The sequence below is a fragment of the Marmota monax genome, unplaced genomic scaffold, assembly GCF_021218885.2.
Source record: "Marmota monax isolate L192 unplaced genomic scaffold, Marmota_monax_Labrador192_F-V1.1 WCK01_AAM20220418_F8-fsc00029, whole genome shotgun sequence".
Taxonomy (NCBI): Eukaryota; Metazoa; Chordata; class Mammalia; order Rodentia; family Sciuridae; genus Marmota; species Marmota monax.
The window spans coordinates 2,038,435-2,060,406 of record NW_026693024.1 but is presented as its reverse complement, the minus strand read 5'-3'; the positions used below and the strand labels follow the sequence as shown (position 1 = coordinate 2,060,406).

Below are 21,972 nucleotides of genomic sequence, written 5' to 3'. Positions count from 1 at the left end.
TTATATAGGTTATTGAGCTTATGTTGAAAGGGTAACCTGAAATGATTCAAGAAATGTTTACTAGCACTGCCTGTATGTAAGTCTACATGCCTACTTTTGGCAATGACTGTTTATTTAGACCTCAATCTCAGACTTTCAAAATCAAAGAATTATGATATACAGTCACAAAAGAAGTAAGAAATTTGAACTTTTCATCGATACTTAATTGTACATATTATTACCAATTTAATGTGATCATTATAATAATGAGTACTTATAAATCCTGTTAGCTTGATTTTTTTCATTTATACATCAAACCTACTTCTTATTATCCTTATTTTATGAACAATGACATGCTGACATTCCTTTCATTTTATAGCAATTTATATCTGTGATACTATTTCATCTGCATTAATGTACCTTAGGTTTTACATGGCAAATATTATTATTATATTAATATTATAAAGCATACCATAGTCTCAGAGCTGTTCAATGGTTTGTGTGAGCTGACACAAACTATTAACTGAAAGAGCTGGCCTTTGTTCAGCTCCGTTGGGTTGGTTTTCTTGATATTCTTCCTAGGTAGGGATTTCTAACTTAAGGCTATTAGAAATAAGGTATGTACTTAAAATAAGTACAGTGGCTTCATTATCCACATATGTGATAATTTACAACTACTGGAGCCATCTCACAGGAAGGGGGTACATCCTGCTTTTCTCTGTGGGTCATTGAAAGCAGCACAGGGCTGGAGACAGACTCAGAACATGTGCTGATACTTGTCCTGCCTTTCCGTCTTCATTTGCATATTTGGGATGGTTGGGAAAAGTGAACTCTGAGGTCTCAGCCCTCATGTTCTGTGACTTGATATAGTTCTCTTCTAAAAACATCGGTCCTGTGTGATAAGTAATAAAAAACGAGGAGATTTAAAAAAAAAATTATTGCTTCATTACAATGATACATATTAGTGGGGTTTGTTGTTAGATATTCATACATGCATACAACATAATTTGGTCAATTTCATTCACCAAGTCTTTCCCCTTTCCCTTCCCTCCTCTATCTCCCAGGTTCCCATCTTCTACCCTAAGGAGAGTAGATTTTTAAGCCTCATCTAAGAATTAATTGGTGAAACATATGATTGCAAAAATATTATTTAAAATTAATCTAAAACTGAAGTTAAGAAAACTACTTTATTTGCTATAATATTAAAACAAATAAAGTATTAAGGATCAAATTAAACAAAAGAAGTACAGCCGGGTATGGTGGTGAATGCCTGTAATTCCAGCGGCTAGGGAGGCTGAGACAATAGGATCACAAGTTCAAAGCCAGCCCCAGCAAAGGTGAGGCAATAAGCAACTCAGTGAGACCGTGTCTCTAAATAAAATACAAAATAGGGCTGGAGATGTGGCTCAGTGGTTGAGTGCCCTTGAGTTCAATCCCTAATATCTCCCCTCAAAAAAAAAAGTACAAAATTTTTTCTTTGGACACTATTAAACATTGTTGAGAGACATTTACAAAGTCCTGCTTCATGGACTGGATGGCATAAGAATGGAAACACTCTCCAAAATATTGACTTACTAAAATCCTTATCAAAATCTCAGTTGGCATTTTGGCAGAAATCAAAAGGCTGATCCTAAGATTTATTTGGAAATTCATTGAGTGAGAATAGCCAAGATAATCTTTAAAAAGTTGAAAGTTGGGGTCCTGGGGATATAGCTCAGTTGGTAGAGTGCATGCCTTGCCCGCACAAGGCCATGGGTTCAATCCCCAGCACCTAAATAAATAAATAAATAAATAAGTTGGAAAATTCATACTTTCTGATTTTAAAATTTACCAGAAAACTACAATAGTAAAGACTCTGAATAAGGATGAATATAGAGATTAATGAACTAGAGTTGAAATAAGCATTCACATTTATGACTGATTCTTCACAAAAGTGCCAAGAAAATTCTGTGATGAAAAAGTAACCTTTTCAACACATAGTCCCAGGTCAGCTGGATTTCTACATGCAAATGTATAAGCTGGACCCTTTCATCACAGTGTACAAAAATTAACTAAAAATGGATCAAAGACCCAGATGTAAGAACAAAAGCTATAAAATTTTTATAAGAAAATACAGGAGTAAATCTGCATGACCTTAGATTAGACAAAGCTGTGAGTATGACACCAAGAACACATGTAACAAAACCAAAATAGGCCAATTGGGCTTTATCAAAATTAAAACTCTTTTCGTGTTCGGAAGGGCATTGTTAAGAAAGTGAAAAGACAACTGCAGAATGAGAGCAAATATTGGGGAATTATGTTTGATAAGAGACTTGGATCTGGCGTATGTAAAAACTCTTAAAAGACTTAAGACAACCCTGTTTAGAAAAAAAAGTAGGCAAACGATCTGAGTAGACATTTCCCCAAAGAAAATGTACAAATGTCCAGTAAGCGTATGAAAAGATAGTTGCTTGATGTCATTAGTGATCAGAGAAATGTGAATCAAAACCACATGAAATACCACTAAGTACCCACTAGGGTGGATGTGATAGAAAAGACCTTACATGCTGGAGAGGAATTAGAGAAATCACTACCCTATTGCTCTGCTGGTGGGAATATGAAGTGCTCCATCTACTTTGGAATATAGTTTACAGTTGCTTAGTAGGTTAAATAGAGACTCGCTATGTGACCCAGTAATTCCACCCCTATATACCTCAAAGAAATTAAAATGTGTCCACACAAGTACTTGTATTCAAATGTTCATAGAAGCATTTTTCATCAGTGGAAAGATGAAAACAACCAGGTCTTCGGCTGATATGTTGGTAAATAAAATGCGTTTTTCCATATAAGAGGATATTATTTTGCTATAAAAAAAGGAATTGTAACATGGAGCATGGCATCTGGTAGAAACCTGAAGAATGAGATTCATGGACAACAGAAGGTGAAAGCAAAGTCTAGGAATTTATTGAAGCAAAACAAAATAACCCCCTTGGGAGGGGTACCAAGAGGGTTGCTAGTGGGCCAGTCCTGTTGAGGAGTTTATAAATGTCTGCTAGGGATAACATTTTATACTCATTGGTTATAATAAGAGGAAGTCATGCTCTAGCCTAATTCTGGGTAAGACACCCAGTGTCCACAAGATATCCATGCAGTCCCATGTCCAATCAAGATGTTGATCACAGGTTATTCCCTTTTTTGGAGAGGCTGTGGGCTCCATAGCATGCATGCCTTTTTTAGGTAAGATATTCACAAACTCCTTAGCAACAGTTTGTGTTCTGCTGATCATGGAAGGCCTCTCCAGGTGCCCATTTCTCTGACTGCCTGGCCTTTTCTCTACCTCCTGATCTCAGAATGATGTACCAATTGAAGCTATAACATGGATGAACCCTGAAAAACTCCACACAAAGTGAAAGATTCTAGTCCCAGAAGACCAGGTATTATATAATTCCATTTATATGAAGTATCCCAATAGACAAATCTATAAATAGGTCAGCCTGGGTTTATTGGTCCATCTTCTCCTCTGTGCTGCCTAATAGCAGGGGCTGCCTTTTCTCTTTCAAATGCTCAGCTTGTGCCATGTAGTACTCAGGTAATACTGGCTGAAAGAATAAATTAATAAAACAAGATCAAATGTTTCCATTAGACTCCTAAGCATTGCTTTCCTGTTAACTAGAAAAATCTGAACTGTTTATGCTGGTCTAATAATTTGGCATCACTGGTTTACCTGGCATACTTTAGAATGATAGTTCAGTCCTGACATTAAAGTAAAAACAGACATCAAAATATGTAAATTCAATTATAAAGTTAATTTTTAAAAGTTAATGGAAAGTTTACTAATTAGTAATATACTTAGAGGAATTGTAGCCAATAAATATATCCTTTTTTAACCCACTTTGGGTACTGGGAATTGAACCCAGGGGCACTAATCTACATCCCCAATCTACATCACTAATAAGAGGAAGTTATGCTCTAGCCTAATTCTGGGTAAGACACCCAGTGTCCACAAGATATCCATGCAGTCCCATGTCCAATCAAGATGTTGATCACAGGTTATTCCCTACATTCTACATCGCCTCCACCCCCTCCTTTTTGGAAAAAAGTTTCACTAAGTTACTTAGTGCCTTGCAAGTTGCTAAGGCTGGCTTTGAACTTGTGATCCCAAAATATATCTTCATTTCGAAAGACTTTTTCCTGAAGGGCCTCTGTATGTTTTACAAACTTTTCTATGGACAGTTTAAACTCCAGTTTTTTGACGTGCCTTGTGAGTTGAATATTTGAATTCCCACAGCAGTACAATTGGTTTCTTTAATGATATTTGTATAAATATATATATCAAGTTGGTGGAATGAGTTTAGTATGTGTTTGAACCTGTGATAGCCCACATTCTTGCCAAAATTTAGAAAACCTACTTAGAAATATTCCCCTTATTCCTCTGCCAGTTTTAATAGAAGCCAAAACCTTTCATCATATTTGCTTCCCTTCTTCATTCAAAGAAGAACAAAGGTAAAGCTACTGATATGTGATAAGTTATGATATCAATGTGTCTGAACCATATGAAGCCATAGTAGCGCACATGTGTATTATTATCTTGAGAATCTGGCATGAAATGGTGTTCTCTGGTAATGTTACCTAAATACAGAGGTGCAGATAAAATTGTCTTAGTGGAGCCTTTTAATTTTATCCTTCTTTGTAATTTCTTAAAAGGAGATAGAAGCCGGGCATGAAGGTGTGTCTGTAGTTCCTGCTACTCAGGAGTTTGAGGCAGGAGACCAGCCTAGGGAATAAAGTAAGACCCTATCTCTTAAGAGAAAAAAGTGAGAAAAAGAATAAAACAAACTAAAAGTAAATAGAGATTTTCATTAAAAAACCAGAGAACATTAAAATAATTTGTTTTTTTCTTCAGTTTATACTACCTTTCATCCAATCATTTAAAAACATTTCTACAAAACTCAGGAGGCCATTTCTGTAGATAACATTTACATGAAGTTGGAAAATGGCATTGCACTAAGTATGGTGTAGAGAAATTTTTGACTTGGAATCATGTCATTCTTGATATTTGTGTGGCTGCAGGTTTCTGAATAAGAGTGATCACCACTTATTTTGTTAAGAGAAAGGCAGCCCAAATAAATTTTCTTTTTGGTTTCCTTTCACTAGTTACACTCTGTGAACTAAGTTATTTCCCCCCTCTTCCCATGGGCCCCAAAATAGCCTTATTAATAGGAATATATGATGTTTGTGTTCTTAAAAAAAAAAATCAGGGTGGTCTTAGATGTCTGTCTTCCATTCTGGCATTTCCCTTTATACAACCCTTTAGAATTTTTTGTTTAAAAACTGGCATTCCAATAGCTTTTCTTTGGCCTAATGCCTGGCTTGCATATTGAAGCAGCAAATTAGGAATGTTAAGACGTCCCCTAAAGAAAAAATGTTTGTTATGAAAGTAGAGATGATGTGACACTTAGAATTAGACCTTCTTAACTTGTCTAAATGACAGTTAGTGATCTTTTTTCTTTTTCTTTTATTATTTTAAGTGGGGTGGGGGTTGGGGGTGGGGGATTGAAAGAAATGCCCAAAGGCTGATGCTGTGTTTGGTTCACTAAACTGTTACATGTCAAATGTACTTCACTGATAATACATCTTTTGTCTCTTTTTAGGAGCTAATTTTGTTACTCGAAAAATTAGCCGGTCAGTAGCTAAGATTTACCTTGGACAACTGGAATGTTTCAGTTTGGGAAATCTGGATGCCAAACGAGATTGGGGCCACGCCAAGGACTATGTAGAGGTAGGAACTGACTCATTACATTCTTACAAAGACCCATATGGGTTGATGTTTTAAAGGCATGTGGTGAAAAAGCATGAGCTCTAGGTGGTGGCATACAGACTTTTGCTAATGCATTTATGTTTAAACTCATATTTTCAATTGAAGGCTTGTTAGTTCAGGAGTGCTTACACTGAATGCTATTTGAATGAGGAAATCTTTCAAAATTCTTATTTTAATTAGTTAAAACAAAGGAGCTGGTAGTACTTTGGATGATGGATGGTTAGACAGATGGGAAAAAATGTTACAGTGTTGTTTTTTCTTCTTTCTAAAGCTTTGATCCCTACCCACATTGTTTCACCTTCTGTCTTTCCTATCCAATACACACAAAACCTACCATGAAAGAATTTTTTGGATATAAAATATTTGTTCTCATATTTTTAAAAAATAATAATCAATCTCAATTTTTATAATCCAAGACCTTTAGATCTACATTATTCTTTGAAATCCCTGTGAGAGTAATTGTCTTATGGAACTTTGGTTTCTGCTGCTGAGGAGTCTGGCTGTGTCTCTGCACACTTCTTGTTACCACCAATGATCCTTGTCCATCAAATAGAGATGCTCAATGATACTACTGCTGAATAATAGATATACTTAAAGGGAAATTCTTCAGGTTCACTCTTGGGATTCCTACACAAGTTACATTTGGGTTTTGGTTACCAGGGTTATGTGCATGAGTAGTATGATTTTTCTGTTTTATAAACAAATGGTTACCTTTTCCTTTGCCCTAATTAGTATTCTTTGAAATCTCCAGACATGTGGCCAGACATGAATGAGCAGGATAGCAACATTGTCCTTTTCCCTAGAGTCATCTGTCTTCATCATTCAGGTGCTCACAGATCTCCTATGCTTCTGTGGCTCTCTGTCTTATAGGATTTCTGAGAAACTAGGTATGGCATCCTTGTGCATTGATGTGATTCAAAAAGAAACTTGAACATTTATAAAAGAAAGAGAATAAGTAACTCATTTGCTAACAGATTCGCTTCACCTGTGTTTTTATTTTTTTATAACAACTAAAAATAAGTATGTTCTTGAATACCTAATACTAATTTTTATTATGGATGGAAAAATTAGCTCTGATTTAAATTTCAGAGAGTGCAACATTTTGATCCTTTAAATATGAACTTCTATTATTACAAAGAAGCATTTTACAGCAGTACTTCTTTGATATATTTTAAGAGAACTGTATAAAAAAATGTATAGGTCCACACTGTTAAAAATTATGAAGGTGGGAGAATGGAGATAAGGGTAAAAGAAGATAACCTTATTCTTATCTAACTCGAATGGCCTTTCCTACTAAAAAACACAAGGGAAATTTTGTAAAAATAAATATTTTCTCGGTGATATATTGATGTGTAGCATCCTAGCAATCTGCATATGCTTAGAAATACATGGGAAGTATATGAAAACACTTTTCCTTATTTAGGGATCAAATATATTAAATTCTATTCTATTTTATTTGCACTTGGGCCAAAAAAAAAAAAAAGAAGTTTGTATTGGAGCTGAGAAATCCATTGGATTTTAATGGTGAGGGAAATGTCATGCCAGCCTGATGGTAGTATTTATTACTGGTTATTGTTTTTCTTTATGGTTTCTATTTTTCCCATATCTTTGAAATGAACACATATAAAACTTTGTGATTGGGAATGGAAATGACATTTTTAAATGAGACCAAAAAATTTCTAAAAAGGACTATAGAATAGGTACGTAAGTAATAAGAAAATATCTTGTGAACTAGTGACTCCAGTAGAGTCTCACTCCCCAAGGACAAGTCTACAACTACTAGTGGGTTTGGCTCAAATCTTAAACAAAAGACCCATATGTGAATTCATATAAAATAAAAATGTTTATAAACATTTTTGTCGCAAATATTTCAAAAACAGTGGCCTAAATTCAGTCATTTTTATGACTGCTAGACAAGATAGTGTTAGTATGGAAAACCCAGAGGCCAAAATGTCCAGACAAGATTAAGATACTCAGACCTTTTACTAAAAGTGTGAAATTGTTACGTTCTACGGGCACACACACACACACACACACATGCATGAGTGCGCGCTGGCGCACTCATATACATACAGACATACAGACGCACAGTTCAGACAGTCTCCTTGACATCTAAGACTGGATTTGCTCCACAAGACAAGTGGATTTTGTGCATTAAGGATTCTCCTCGGGTTCTAATAGTAATACATGTTGATTATGTAAGAAGCATTTTATAGTTCTCATTTATGTGTACTGAAAAAAGTCTCAGTTTGTAAAAAGATACCGTAAATAACTAAGCACTCATAGTTTGCAACTCTCTACTTAAAGGAATATTACTGTTTCTTGCAATTTTAAATGTATTACAATGACATTATTCCAGAGACTTATGATTAAAATTAATTTGTTGCCAAAATTAAAGTCAACAATCAGTAAGATTAAAAAAGGAGAAGCACTGTTTGTTTAAAACATATGTGCATCCTGACAGGGTAATCAGCTTTAGGATGAAGAATTGTTTGCAAGTATAGATCAAAGAAGTCATGATAGCATCTCATTTACACACATTTTAATTATATAATCCCTCTCATTTAAACAAAAATCTTTAAGTGATGTATCCATTTTTACTTGTAGATGAATTTCCCTCTTGAGGAGTAGAGAACATTTGCCCCTCATGATTTAAGAAGGGTGCACAGGATCCCAGCTGTGCCATTGAATTGCCCCTCAGCTTTAGAGAAGTTGTTATATCCCCCTTTGCCCATCAGTGAAAAGGACATAATAACAACCCTGTAAAAAGTTAGCATTAACATGCTGGGCATATGTGATTAAACTCTACCTCTGTCTTGTCAACATTTTTGCAACCATTTGTACAAAGTCATTTCCTGTGGCTGATTCTGGTTCATTAGCATCCAAGTGTAGTCCTGCTTTCTAGATCAAAGTGCTTTAAAAATTACTTAAATGGATAAAACTTATTTCAACTTGAAAAAAAGAACATAAAAAACTGTATAATGTTATATTGTATTTCAAAATAGACGAGTCATAGGGACTTAAATCTTTCTAATATTTAAATATAAGCATTTTTAAACATGCAAAATAATCAAATAAATTTTATTATGAACACCCAGTTATCTACCACCCAGATTCTATATTTAACATCTAATTCTGCTGCATTTTGAAAATAAAAATACTATTTAGATAATCACTGTCATGCTAATAATAGCTGACAGATGTAAATACCTAATAGATACAAATACAAGTTGTCAAAAATTTATATTTCTTGTAATATATACTTAGACAGCAATTTGAACTTTTAAATTATTTTTTTCTTAGCAACTATTTACCTGAACCCTTCACTCCCTGTTTTATGCTGTCTACCTTCCCGTACCTTCTTGAGAACACACTGCAGGCATGCATACCATATTCCAGCTGACTGCCAGTCAACACTGCAGTGGTGGCAGTGAAAAGAGCAAAGGAAAAATCCTCTAACTTTTCAGAATATATATTCATTCCACATATATTGAGTACCTCCTGTGGTTGTAGTTCTAGTTGCTGCAGACAACAGTCTTCCAAGCTTTGTCTAAAGCCAGATAACACTGAAAATCTTATATTTTACAAAGTTAATCAGATTTATTTATAGTAGGACTGACTGCCCCAAACTGATATGTTAATGTGGACTACAGACAATTCAGATTGGTAGGGGATTTCCCAAACTTATTTGACCCGGGAATCCTTGGAATGAAAAAAAAAAGTATGAATACATAGCAGTACTATATAGAGTTAGCAAATGGTGCCATGTGCTGGAATAGAATTTATTCTATTCCAGAGTTTGATTAACAAAATTTCACTGTGATCCCTGTTGATTAAAGTATCTAGAACATAACTCTGGCCAATAAAATATTGAGATATAAGCTAATTGGTAGGAGCTACACTGGGAGTAAGTTGAAGCTTTTACCACTCTCAAGAGGCTCCCATTCCTTTGGGAGACACAGATAGTTAAGAGACCAGGTCCAAGACTTTCAAGGACTTGGCAAAAGCTATTTATGGATTGGTGAGCGGTTTCCCTCCTAGGAGCTAACCCCATAGATGGCCCTGGAGAGTTCTATCATCTGGAGGAAATCCAGGATACATTCAGATTATTAGGGATTGGCTTAAAGTTCTTCTGCATGTAGTATCATATTATTCTAACCACTCATTTAATTTTGGTAAGGGGAGTGTGGGTGTTAGAAGTAGGGTCTGTGTAATATACCATTTCCAGAGAGATGGAAAATTCTGCTTTTCTCCCTTTTCTCTTCCTGATTTTAGTGGTCCAAGGGGAAGAGAGACATATGGAAGTTAAGATCTGATAGGGGTATATGTGAGCTCTTGATGTACCTGTGATTCCAGCTGTATCAGGCAAAGATGCAGAGGGTATGTCTGGGGAGGTATATACTGAGGTCTCCCTCCCCTTCTGTCCGTTGAGCCTTCAATGAGTGGATTTTCATTGCAGCTTCTAATTCTCAGCTGCTGCAGAGACCCTTCTGCAGGAAACATAAACTATGACCAGAGCTGGGGAGAATTGACCCACTATTTCTTCATCCTTTCTTCAGTCCACATTTTACATCCCATGTTACACTAATCTGAAAGGAAAACATACCATTTAAACTTTCTGAGGTCTTTTTTAAAGGAAGTTCCTGTCTGGAGCATCACCAGCAACCAGTGTGTTTGTGTTTGTGTGTGTGTTTGTGTGTTTGTGTGTGTGTGTCTACATTCAGGAGAGTAGCATGTAAAAGTAGTTTTTTTGTGTTTCAGTTATATGAAGTGTTAATATTGTCAGAATTCATATTTTAGTAAAGCCTCACTTAATAAAGAAGTGAGGCTCTACTTGTAAAGTGACCACGAGTGACACACACCGAGTTACTGTGGAGACTTCTCACTGAACAGAATCATTAAGATTTTTATGGTGCAGTGGAAGATGGTATATGAATATCTGCAGAGCGCTCCCAGGGGATTTTCCTGGAAAATCTATTCTAACGCAATCTTTGTCAATTAATAGGGAATAAGGTGAATGATAGGATTTCTACTACCTGTAAAAGTCTGAGCCCATATTCTTACTTAGGAATCTGAGATGTTCTTGCTTGAATAGAAAATATGCCAGTGACCTGCTCATTGAATACTTTGTGATGCTCACTATGTGTTTAATTTTGAGATTTTATGTTGACTAGTGAGGTATTGACTGCTATTTTCCATTGGACGGGGAATCTTCTAACCTTCTAGAGGTCTATTTTATATAGTATTTGAAATATACTCAGGAGTCTAAGGCAGGAGGATCACAAGCGTAAAGCCAGCCTCAGCAACTGAGTGAGACCCTATCTCAAAAATAAAAAATTCAAAAAAGGGCTGGGAGTGTGGCTCAGTGGGTAAGCACCCCTGGATTCAATACCTGGTACCAAAAGAAAAGAACAAAATAAACAATATTCCCTTTATCAGTATTTAGAGGAACATGATGTTTTCTTTTCTTTTTTTTTTTCTGAACAAACCAAACATTTATAGAAAGGTAGCTCAAGGAATTGCCTTTAAATAAATAAACAAATAAATAAATTTATAAAGAAAAAAGAAAGAATGGTCTTATGGGGGAGGGAAGGCATGTAACAGTTTCCTATATTTTTGAAATTGAAAGTGTCTGCTCTGAGTAACTATTCCTGTTTCTAAAGAATATACTATTCACATCCAAGTAAAGAAGAAAACAGTTTTTTTCTCCTTTTTCTTTTTCTGTCATCTGTGGTTTTGGTTTAAGCATTGTACAGAAAACTTATTTTCCTTTTCCCTTTTCTTTTTCTCTTGGTGATACTAGGGATGAAATCCAGGCCCTCACACATGCTAAGAAAGATTCAACAGTTGAGCTACAACCCAGCCCTATGTAGCAAACCTTTAAAATTTCAGTGTAGTATTTAAAATAAGCCAAGACAAATTCAGAAGGTCATAGTTGTCTGTTTCATCTGGCCAGGTCTTAGTTTGTTGGGAATGACAGCTCATGAGTGGCCATGTCTTCCAATCAGAAACTATAGGCCCTATTTAATTGTCTTAATGAAAGATAACTATCCTATCTGTGTTTCTCAATTGATTTATCCATCAGGTTTTCATGCACAGATAATTTAGAAACATAAAAATGGGTGCATTTTTGGAGGACATTTTCAGCTTGATTTTAAACATATAAAATTTAGCATATGATATTAAATTAGAAAAGCAGTTCGTGTGTGTGTGTGTGTGTGTGTGTGTGTGTGTGTGTGTGTGTCTAGAGAGAGAGAGGAGAGGGGAGGATGGAAGTGCATATAGATGGACCTCCAAGTTTTATAGGCATGAAGCCTGCTGGCATGAGTTAGGAAACTTTGATTAAATGTCATTTACATTCTAATAGGTAGCAATTAACCACTTAGAGGAAGCTTATACTCCACCCTTTGATCCATCACTCCCATTGATGCCCAGTGTCATCATACCATTGTGGATCATAAAGTGACACTCATTCCTAAGAAAGTCTTGGTTCAGGCTCTCAGAATGAAAGCCCTAAGAAAACAGTGTTAAAGGTCCTTTTCAAGCTTAGACAATGATACATTCACATTCCCTGTGTAGGGAAAATTCCTTAAGCTTCTTCCCTCAGCCCTGGTTGGCCTGCCCTTCCCCCTCCTCCCTAGCACTGTGTGTGTGTGTGTAGGTGTGGTGTGTGTGTGTGTGTGTGTGTGTGTGTGTGTGTGTCCCTTGCCCTAGGTCTCTTGCCCCCAGCTTCTCTTCCAGGTCAGGTCTACTTCCACCCACAAACAAAATTATTTAATTTTAATAACAATGTGATATAGATGGATATAGATGGAATTACCTCAAATAACATCACATAAATTTAATGATAATTTTGTGATAAATACAGATTAATGATAAATTTCTTAGAAGGTATAGATCTTCAGTGTTTCACTTTAATACTAATGCCCTTTGGAGAGAGCAAAATGATTTATAGTTAAGGCAGTATTTCTCTTATATTCATGTGCTCTGTGCATAAGAATACTACAAATTAATTTATTTTTCTTCCTCTGGTGCACACATGTGCACATGCTCATATTCATTCTCTCTCTCTCTCTCTCTCTCTCTCTCTCCCTCCCTCCCTCCCTCCCTCCCTCCCTCTCTCTCCCTCTCTCCCTCCCCCCCCCCCTCTCTCACACACACACACACACACACACCAAGCCAAAAGTAAAAATCTGTTTTAAAATTCATTCTAAAATATCATTTGTCTTTGTCTTATTTATTGAGCACCTTTATGGCAGGAAATCATTTATCAAAATTACATGTTTTATTCTCAGGGAACTTGGTGGGAAGGCCCTGGGGCTCTGCCTTGTCACTTTGTGGACCACTGGAGTGCCCTCAAGGAGTCCCAGGTTTCCAGGTTCAGATTCAGGGGATCATTTAATACAAATGAGTTCATTATGCCTTTGCATCCACAGCCACAAAATGAAACCTTTATCAAGTTGAATGTTTCCCAAAGCAAAGAAATACATTTTATTTTCTGCTTCTATTTAGTCCATGCTAAAAAACTTGTCTTCTGCTTATTCTCTGTAAGGGAATTACAGCAATGATTCACAAAGATTCTCCTAATCCTTCCTTTTTCTTAGGTTTAAAAGAGTTTGATCCCTTCTGCTAGTGTTGGATCATTTGAATTTTTAAGATAGATTATGGGGGGTTTTTTGTTTGTTTTGTTTTGTTTTTTTACCTGTTGACTTTAGTGAAGCTGTGATAACATAGCTTTGCAGTGCAAGTTGATCCTAAAAATCATTGGATTTGCTGGGGTCATCTGTCCTGGTGATCTATGGCTGATTGTCCACAGCAGTAGTAGTGAGGCCAGGTGGCATGGGGCAGAAATTGCAGGAATTCAAATATATATTGTGTTGTGAGGGAGGTATACCAGTATCATAGACCAAATGCATTCATGTCATTCCATAATATCAGAATTAATTGAATAACAATAAATTCATAAGCTACACCACTTTGAGAAATTGCCATTTACAAAATACTCAATGGTCACCTAATAGTCTTAATCTGGGCAAACACAGATTGTTTTATACCAATCTTAGATACTAATATTTATAACACTCAAGTCATGCATCACACTTTATACAATGATATAAACAGGTCACAGAAAGACTAAGAAAGGGTAAAGGGGTTCAGGAGGCTGGACTGAGAGCAAAGGCCCAGAGCAGATATGAATGCAAGAGTCAGTGCAGGTGGTCATATGAGATTAGAAACCAGCAAATGAACTTGTTTAGGGCACCGAGATGTCAAAACACAGAACCAGGGTCTGAACAGGTGGCAGCTTCAGAGTGTCAGATTTAGGTATCAGCTTGGAGTGGGCCAAGCATCCTTGTTATGGGCTGGAGAAATGACACTGAGCTAAAGCCCAGAAACAGAGAATCAGAGGATTGTCATTGTGGTGATTTTCCTGGGCAAGGTTCATGACAAATGATCAGGTGATACAGTCAGTGTGCCACTGTGTCCGGTCTTAGGAAGTACCTCCTTTTATTGGGCTTCAGAAAAGGGACACTTCATTTGGTGGTCTGGTATGTTTGATGAGCCCATGGATCTGATTTGTCTGATATGGGGTTTTGATATGCCTATGTATCCATCATTAAGTTCACAGGTGATCATTTTTATTAGCATGATTATTCGTCAGTTTTTTTTCCCCTATGGTTGTGCCAGGTAGATGTGATTTTTTACTTATACAAATAAGGTGTAGAGTAATTCCACCTCAGCACTTAAACTAAAACTGAAGAAAGCCCTGGCAAACAACTGCTTTGTAAAATGAGTAACTCAGGGTTAGGTACAGCCTGCTTTCCACATACATCATGGAGTAACTCAGCAGTGCACAGCCTGCTTTCCACAATTGTATAGGAATAGGTGTTTGACATCTTCACTTGCAGTGAAATCACTGTAAAATAGGCCAGTGAAGTTGTTAAATGTCCTACTCTGCCTTGCTATAGAGAATATTCAAAAGCCATTGTCCTCTTGGAGTTAAATTTCCAGAGTTCCCAGCTTTTTGGAGCTACTTCAGAAACTATAGGCATATCATGCACATAAGTTAAACATGCTCCATATGTATGAATTTGGGGTAGAGTTAAGCGAAGTTCTCCTGAAGGAAAAGAACTGGACTTCCACTAAGCCCATTTAATTCACAAGGACCATTCTACAGAAGCAGAATTACCTAAAGGCAAAATTGAGAAGTCCTTTGAGAAATTGTCTTTGCATTGTTGGCTTAAGATTCAAATATGGAAATTTTTAGAAAAGTTCTCAAAAAAAAAAAAAATGAAATCACTCCTTAGGATAGCTCCTCTAGGTACCTCTCAGGGTTATGTAAGAATACTTAGGACCAGTTGTGCTTGCTATGTTTCTCATGTCATAGAGAGAATGACTGAGCACAAATCACTGCCATTCATTTCTTCCTTCAGAATCTGAGAGGAGCAGGACTTCTGAGGATAGTGACTTTAGGACTGTTATCTCTCTTCAGTCCATCTAGTAAGCTCCTGGATGGCAGGACCTGATTCCTAGTCCCATTTTTCTTTAATTGCACCTCAAAGTGTATCTGGTACATATGAGCTGCCCAGTAAATACTCAATCGTTTCTTCATAAAATCCTACCCTACTATTTATTTATAAAATTTGTTAAAATGAAACCTCACTATATGAAATATGTTTTATTTCTTGTATTAGTAAAATATGTTTTCTTAGTATAAGACATTTCCCACTGAGCAATATCTTTCCACATTCAGGTTGAGTTGTGATATGTTTACTTGATTGCAGCAAAATGTTTCTGAGCATGTTTCTGTCTGATTGCTTGTAAGCTATAAGGGATACTGAGAAGTGCCTGTATGTTCTAATATAGTGGTCATTTCCTAATTATTTTTAGATTCTACTAGAATCTAGATTTCTACTATTAGACTTTATTCTTATTTTTAAAGACGGATTTCTGAGCAGATAGAAGAACAGAATGAATGATAAACTGGCCCTGACTTACAAAACAAAATTTAAAAATCACAAAAACTTCATTTATTTACATGGTCAAATGCTCCTGGGCATGCCTGATAACATGCCATCATCTCATTCAGAAACCTTTTTATTTGCATGCTCATCAGTGTATTTTGCTTTAAGTTTTCCAGGGTCTTCTTATTAATGGATTCTTCTAAATGGACCCAAATTTCCATTACAGATACTATTGTTGCAGAAAATCTTAAGATTCTTCTGTTATTTCTTCCTATCTTACAATTCTAACACATACACAAAAAGTAGAAGCAGGTCACCTTCTAATAATGAAACTTTGCTTTTACGTATATGTGAAACTTTTTAAAGAAGTGTGCGCGCGTGTGTGTGTGTGTGTATTGCTAGGGATTGAACTCAGTGTCTTGCCATTACTGAGCCTGTGTTCTACCACTGAGCTATACTCCTAACCGCCAAAAGATTCTTATATAGGAGTGTTTCTAGCCCCCAAAAGATTCTTATATAGAAGTGTTTAACAGTAGCTGTAGAAAACCTACACACACTGTGTAGGAAGAAGAAAAGCATTCTACAGTATCATGTCAGGTTCTTCATTGTGGGATTTCATTCCCTTCTGGCTGTACTTCACCTACATGTTCAGAGGACAGTTCCCAGGTCCCTCCTGCAGCCTCTGACTCAGTGTAGTCATGCTGTGTGGGTTGCCTGTGCTGGAGGGGACAGGTTGCATTCCAGGGAGGTGACTGTGGCCTTCCCTCTTGGGCCATCCTGTCACCACGTCTGTACTCATCTAGGGTATAGCAGTCTACCTACCTTCTTTTCACCAGGAAAAGGCAAAAATCAGGATTACAAGGGCTACACACTTTCATTTTATTTTTTATAGTATCTCTTTTAGGTCAAGACTTATTTGGTGCTTTTCACTGATCTTAAATTTCAAGTTTGAAAATAAAATAGAATTTTCACCAGATTTCTCCTTAAACCTGGGACAGTTGTCCTCTTCTATTCTCCCAACAGATATCTAAGCATGGTTAAGACAGCAGGAATTATATTTGTAGTTGTCATAAGTATTGGCTGACTTTGAAAGGAGAAGCCCTTTTCTGAAGTCCTCATTCATACTGAGTGGTTTGTTCAGTGTGATGTCTTCTTCTGACACATTGCTGTTTCTAGGGTGATTTTTAGTACATTTAGACATCCTTGTGAAATTTTAAACCCATTTTTCACTGACTTCAAACACTGGCCATCTAACAAATATATGCCTCTCACTAGCAGTTGCAGACAAGCTAACATTTCTATCACTGGTCTTCTAAGTTCTCTACTCATCCTGCGAGGCTGCTCCAATGTGAGAAATTGAGAAGCACACTGTAAAACATTTGAAGAGCCCAAAGTTACCAGGCCAGGTTCTGCATTCTAAACAGGAGACTTCCTCTGCAGTAAGTATTAATTTAATAGTTTTACAATCATACAATTTAAGGAAGGTATCACCTCTGTACAGGAAATACAAGTTTAACAGAAATTGTTTCATTTGATCTTTATCTTCACAAAACCTGCAGTAAGAAGTTTGAAGAAGTGGCAGAGGTGGTTTAAATTCCATTGTTGCTTGTCAGTGGTAGCTGAAAGCTTCCTTGTGGTTAACTATCTTCCAGGGCCTTTGGGAAACCAAAGCATCATTGACTGGCTGGGCCAAATGAGTCATCTATTAAAATTATCCCTAATGAATTACGGGTTTGCTTGTTTAATTGCGCATGGTATAGGGCTCTGGGATGTTAGAAGTTTAGTGGGCCTCCAAGAAATTACATTGGCTTAGTTAAATATTTCAGTAGGATCTTTCCTAACTCATTGTACCCTGACACTTCCTGTTCCTCACTGCCTCTCTCTCTTCCTCTCCTTCCGTTCTCTTTTCCCTTCCCTGTTTCTCCTTCCTTCCTCACCTCCCTCTACCAGGTGGGAGGTAGGTGTCTAGTATCCAGAACTCCTCCTGCAGGCCTCAGTAATAGGCCTAACAGTGGCTCGCACAGTGAGAGCCCCCTGAAAGCATGGCAGGCTATTTGTGGAGTGCACTCTTTTGCTTTGTACCTTTGTGCTTTACCAAGATAAATCACTCTGGGGACAGTGCTGTACTGTGAATAGGTGGTGACTGGTCTTCCTTGTCCTGCAGTTATGTTTCCATTTGGAATGGAATAGCAAATATATCATGAGAATAATGGTACAAACTACACAAATCCATGATTATAGAAGAGTGTGTTTTAAAAATATTTCTTGATAGTTTTTTTTTTTTAAGGTACCAAGTTCAGGTTTCTTTTATTTATTTATTTTTATGTGGTGCTGAGGATGGAATCCAGTGCCCCGCATGTGCTAGGCAGATACTCCACCACTGAGCTACATCCTCTAGACAGTTTTCACATAGGCAGGAGTCCCAGTGCCTAGATCTTTAGCCCAGCTTATCTTCCACCTGAGATGCAGCACCCAGAATGACCCTGTATGTGCGAACAGGGCTAATTGTCATTTATTGTTTAAAAACAAACAAACAAACACCCTTTTCTTAATCTGAAATACCATTAAATACCATGAGACTTTATTTTCAAGTTTAAAACCTCATTGAATACTACAAGTATGTAAACCACTTCACATTTACAATGCCCTGCTATCTTTCATCCTCTCTATAGGCAAAATTGAAGACATAGAGTGATGAAATCACTGAGTTTGGCTCCATCAGGCCTCCCCTCCTGTAGTTTATTCAGCAGGCACTCACTAGGTCCTCCCTGCCCTGCACTTTGTTGAGCTCCTGAGGCCTCCCACATTGCTGCCAGAACCACCTTTCTGAGATTCACTTACTATCATGTCTTGTCTCCTTAAGAACCATCAGTGTCTCCACTATAGAATAGAAGATGGCATTGACAGTACTGGGCAGGGCCCATCGTACTCATCTGGAGCTCTCTGTTCCAACCACCTTGTATTTCCTGCCTTCCTGGATGGGGCTCTTTATCCATGTCTGGCCCCCACTGGTCCGTGGGCAGGACCCATCCTCTCCCCTAACCCCACTATAGTACTCCTGGCCACTTCTCATATTGCCCTTCAGTTCTCTTTATTCCCATTCCTGAGAGCCCCCCAGCTGACTCCTTTTGGTAGCCCCACACACAGCACCCTGAACACAGGGACTCAGTGCACATTTATTAATGACTACTCCAGAGAGGCAGACTGCAAACTAGATCAGCCTCATCAATTCCTATAAAACTGAAGCAACTTTGTGTATCATCTCCAAAATGCAAAAGTAAGTGTGTCTTGTTTACATAAATCTCCCTGTTAGCTTTCTATTTTACCATATCTGCATTTTTATGTTTGACCTATTAGTACATTTTTGTACCCATCATCTAACAGATTAGTACCCATCATCTAACAGATGAAGCTCTTCATTATTCAGAGATATTCTTGGTTTAACAAAGAGAGTTCAGAATCTGAAGTCCCCTTGTGGCCTTTGTGATGTGGACACTGGTCATCTCAGTTGTTTCATACATCGGTAAAGGGGTGCAATAAGTCTAGGACTATGCAACTACCAGCCATTGAATGCTTCACAGATGTGAGGACCAGTCTTTGGGATTATTTTGAGCCTCTCATGATCCCAAGGGGACTTCAGCCCATCTGTCCTATGTTCCTTCCACCCAGGCTCAGGCAGGAAAGGGCAGGCCACAGAAATATGGCCACCAGAATGAGCATTTCATTAGCCAGAAACATGTCTTCCTTGAAGAGAGAGGTTAGGCAGCCAGGTGTGGAGCTTCAAATACTCAAATCAAGGAAGACAAGATAAGGGTGTTATATAGAGAGTATTGGTCATACAAAGCCAGGTGTTCTGGGAGACACATGCCTGAATCAAGTCCCAGTACCTGGTCAGTTCTGAAGTTTTAGGGCATAATTGTGCACTGAGGGAGCTCAAAGCATGTGGTCCTCCTACTCTAGAAGCAGGCTCAGATTGCTGTCAGGTTGTTGTACTGCTTTTGGACTTCATGCAATTGTGAACAACCACACTTAACCAGATGTATAAGAAGCCAGAGTATAAACTGTGATTATATCAGAGTCTGTATTAAAGGTTCACCAAAAAAAGTTTTCACAATAACTCGCAGATGCTCGGTGTGTTTGACTTTCCAAAATTTTATAACAGTGCTCAAGCAGAATTAGTAGCTTTTCTCCCTGTCAAGAAAACCCCCAGATCTAAGTGATAAATCTACTGTATTACCTGTCTTTTTTTCTTTTTTCTTTTTCCTTTTCTGCATCCATTTACTGATGTAGATGAGAACATAATGCAAAACTAAGTGTGTCTTGTTTACATAAATCTCCCTGTTAGCTTTCTATTTTACCATATCTGCATTTTTGCATTTGACCTATTAGTAGTTTTTTTGCTTTATGAAGGAAAAAAAAAAAAAGTGCTTCCCTCAGCAGAACCATCTGGCTTCGTTTCCTGTTCCTCAGCAACTCTATGTATATTCTAACAAGGCCACCCCTGTGGTTTTCTGAGTGGTGTTGTTATACTGGTGGTCTTAGAATTCAACTGGAGTGATGGAAAACTTTCTTTCAAGTCTAAAGTTTCCAAGGTGAAAAAAAAATGCATAGTATTGTCATTTTTTGACATAGTATTATTTTTCCCCCTATAGCTGGAATAGAGTATTTTAAATTTAAAAGAATTGCACCATTTTATTCTTTAAGGAAGAAAACTTGCTTCTAAAATTTTTTATACATAGTGGCTACAGAATTTGCTTGAGGTAACTAGAAATATAATCAGGACATAATTGCCATGTCTGAGTTTCTTTAAGAGTCAATTGACAAAAATTAAGGATCAAATTAGCCACAGATAATGATTACACATCAATTATACAACTGAACATCTCTGCTCAATTCATATTTTGTGTGACAGAGGTAATGTAGATCTAATTTTGAAAGGTACTTTGTAGTAGTTATTTGGGCCTTTACTGTGGTAGAAAAAAATCAAATGGTCATTAGACATAATTCTACAGGAGTGTGTGCACAAGATTGTAATTTTGTATTTTTATGTTATAACATTCCACCCATTTTGAAAAAATCTCTTGCCCTGTATGTACTTATTTTTCACTTTATGAAATGCTACATTTATTTTTAGAAATAAACATCAAAAGGGTTTTTTTGTATATAATATGTTTGTTTCTTCTCTCTTTCTCTGGTTTGTTTGTTTATTTTTGGTATTGAATTAATCAACCAGTGGGTACTACATTTCATAATAAGAGTGTCTTATACCTATTTAAAGCTTTCAGGCTTTGTTGTATAAGATAATAAAGGCAAAGTGCTTAACCTAGTCCCCATACACATAGGAAGACTTCTACAAAGTTGGAGCCTTCTCCACAAGGCTTTGATTAGATTACATCCTTTTTAATGATAGGAATGATAAACAGAAAAATGACAGGAATATGAAATCTCTTATTCTTCCCAGGACTAAGTTAGAAAAAGCTTTAAAAATATAGCCTTAGACTTATTATTTTTTGAATAAAGGGTTAGAGACCTTGAAAGAAATTCTGTACCAGAGGATTTGATTATTTGAGGTGTTGTTTTCCCTCATAAACAACCAGTCCGTGATCCTACAAAGACCCATTTTAGTCTGAATGCTCCTGGAAGGTGTGCAAAGTTGAAGGGAATACTCAGTTTTAATTTTAAAAGGAAGGAAAAAAGTTAAAAATTGAGGCTAATAAAAGTTAATGAGGAACACTTAAATCCTTTAATGGTTCAATTTATGTTGCGAGTCAGGATGGTTCATGCCATTATTATACGTGTGTGGCAACATCCTCTCTCTGGCTATAATTCTTTTCCCTTGAAAATGAGCCAGTATGACAAGGAAAGGCATATCATACTCTCATGATTTCTGTTCATTCTTTTGACAAATTCCATATTTTTTAAAATGGGAAAAAGAACAAGCAAAGCAAATTAAAATATAAAGGTCAGTTTTTTCTGCCATATCTGACAGATTACTAAATAAAACACAGTTATCAGCCAAGTGACCATTTCTAACTGTCTCTTTGTGCTTTAAAATTTATTTGGGGATGGGAAACATTCCCCAAACCCAGAGGGTACACTTAATATGCCAGTTTTCATTTGAGAAGAATTACTTTTCAGTTGTAGGTGTTTTGGGAGGTAGCCTGACTCAACATCCAGTATTAATGGTCCAAAGATAGAACAGCTGAAGTTCCTGCCTGGACTTCTCTGGGAGAC

At 36.9% G+C, this 21,972-nt stretch overlaps 1 protein-coding gene across 2 annotated transcripts in view; it reads left to right on the top strand.

Moving 5' to 3' along the window:
* The window catches only part of Gmds (GDP-mannose 4,6-dehydratase), a 643,159-nt gene that overhangs the window by 314,174 nt on the left and 307,013 nt on the right, over positions 1-21,972 (top strand). For both annotated transcript variants that reach the window (XM_046453468.2, XM_058582345.1), the window contains one exon: positions 5,610-5,737. In XM_046453468.2, coding sequence (XP_046309424.1) covers positions 5,610-5,737 — 128 coding nt within the window. The remainder of the gene's footprint in view (positions 1-5,609; positions 5,738-21,972) is intronic.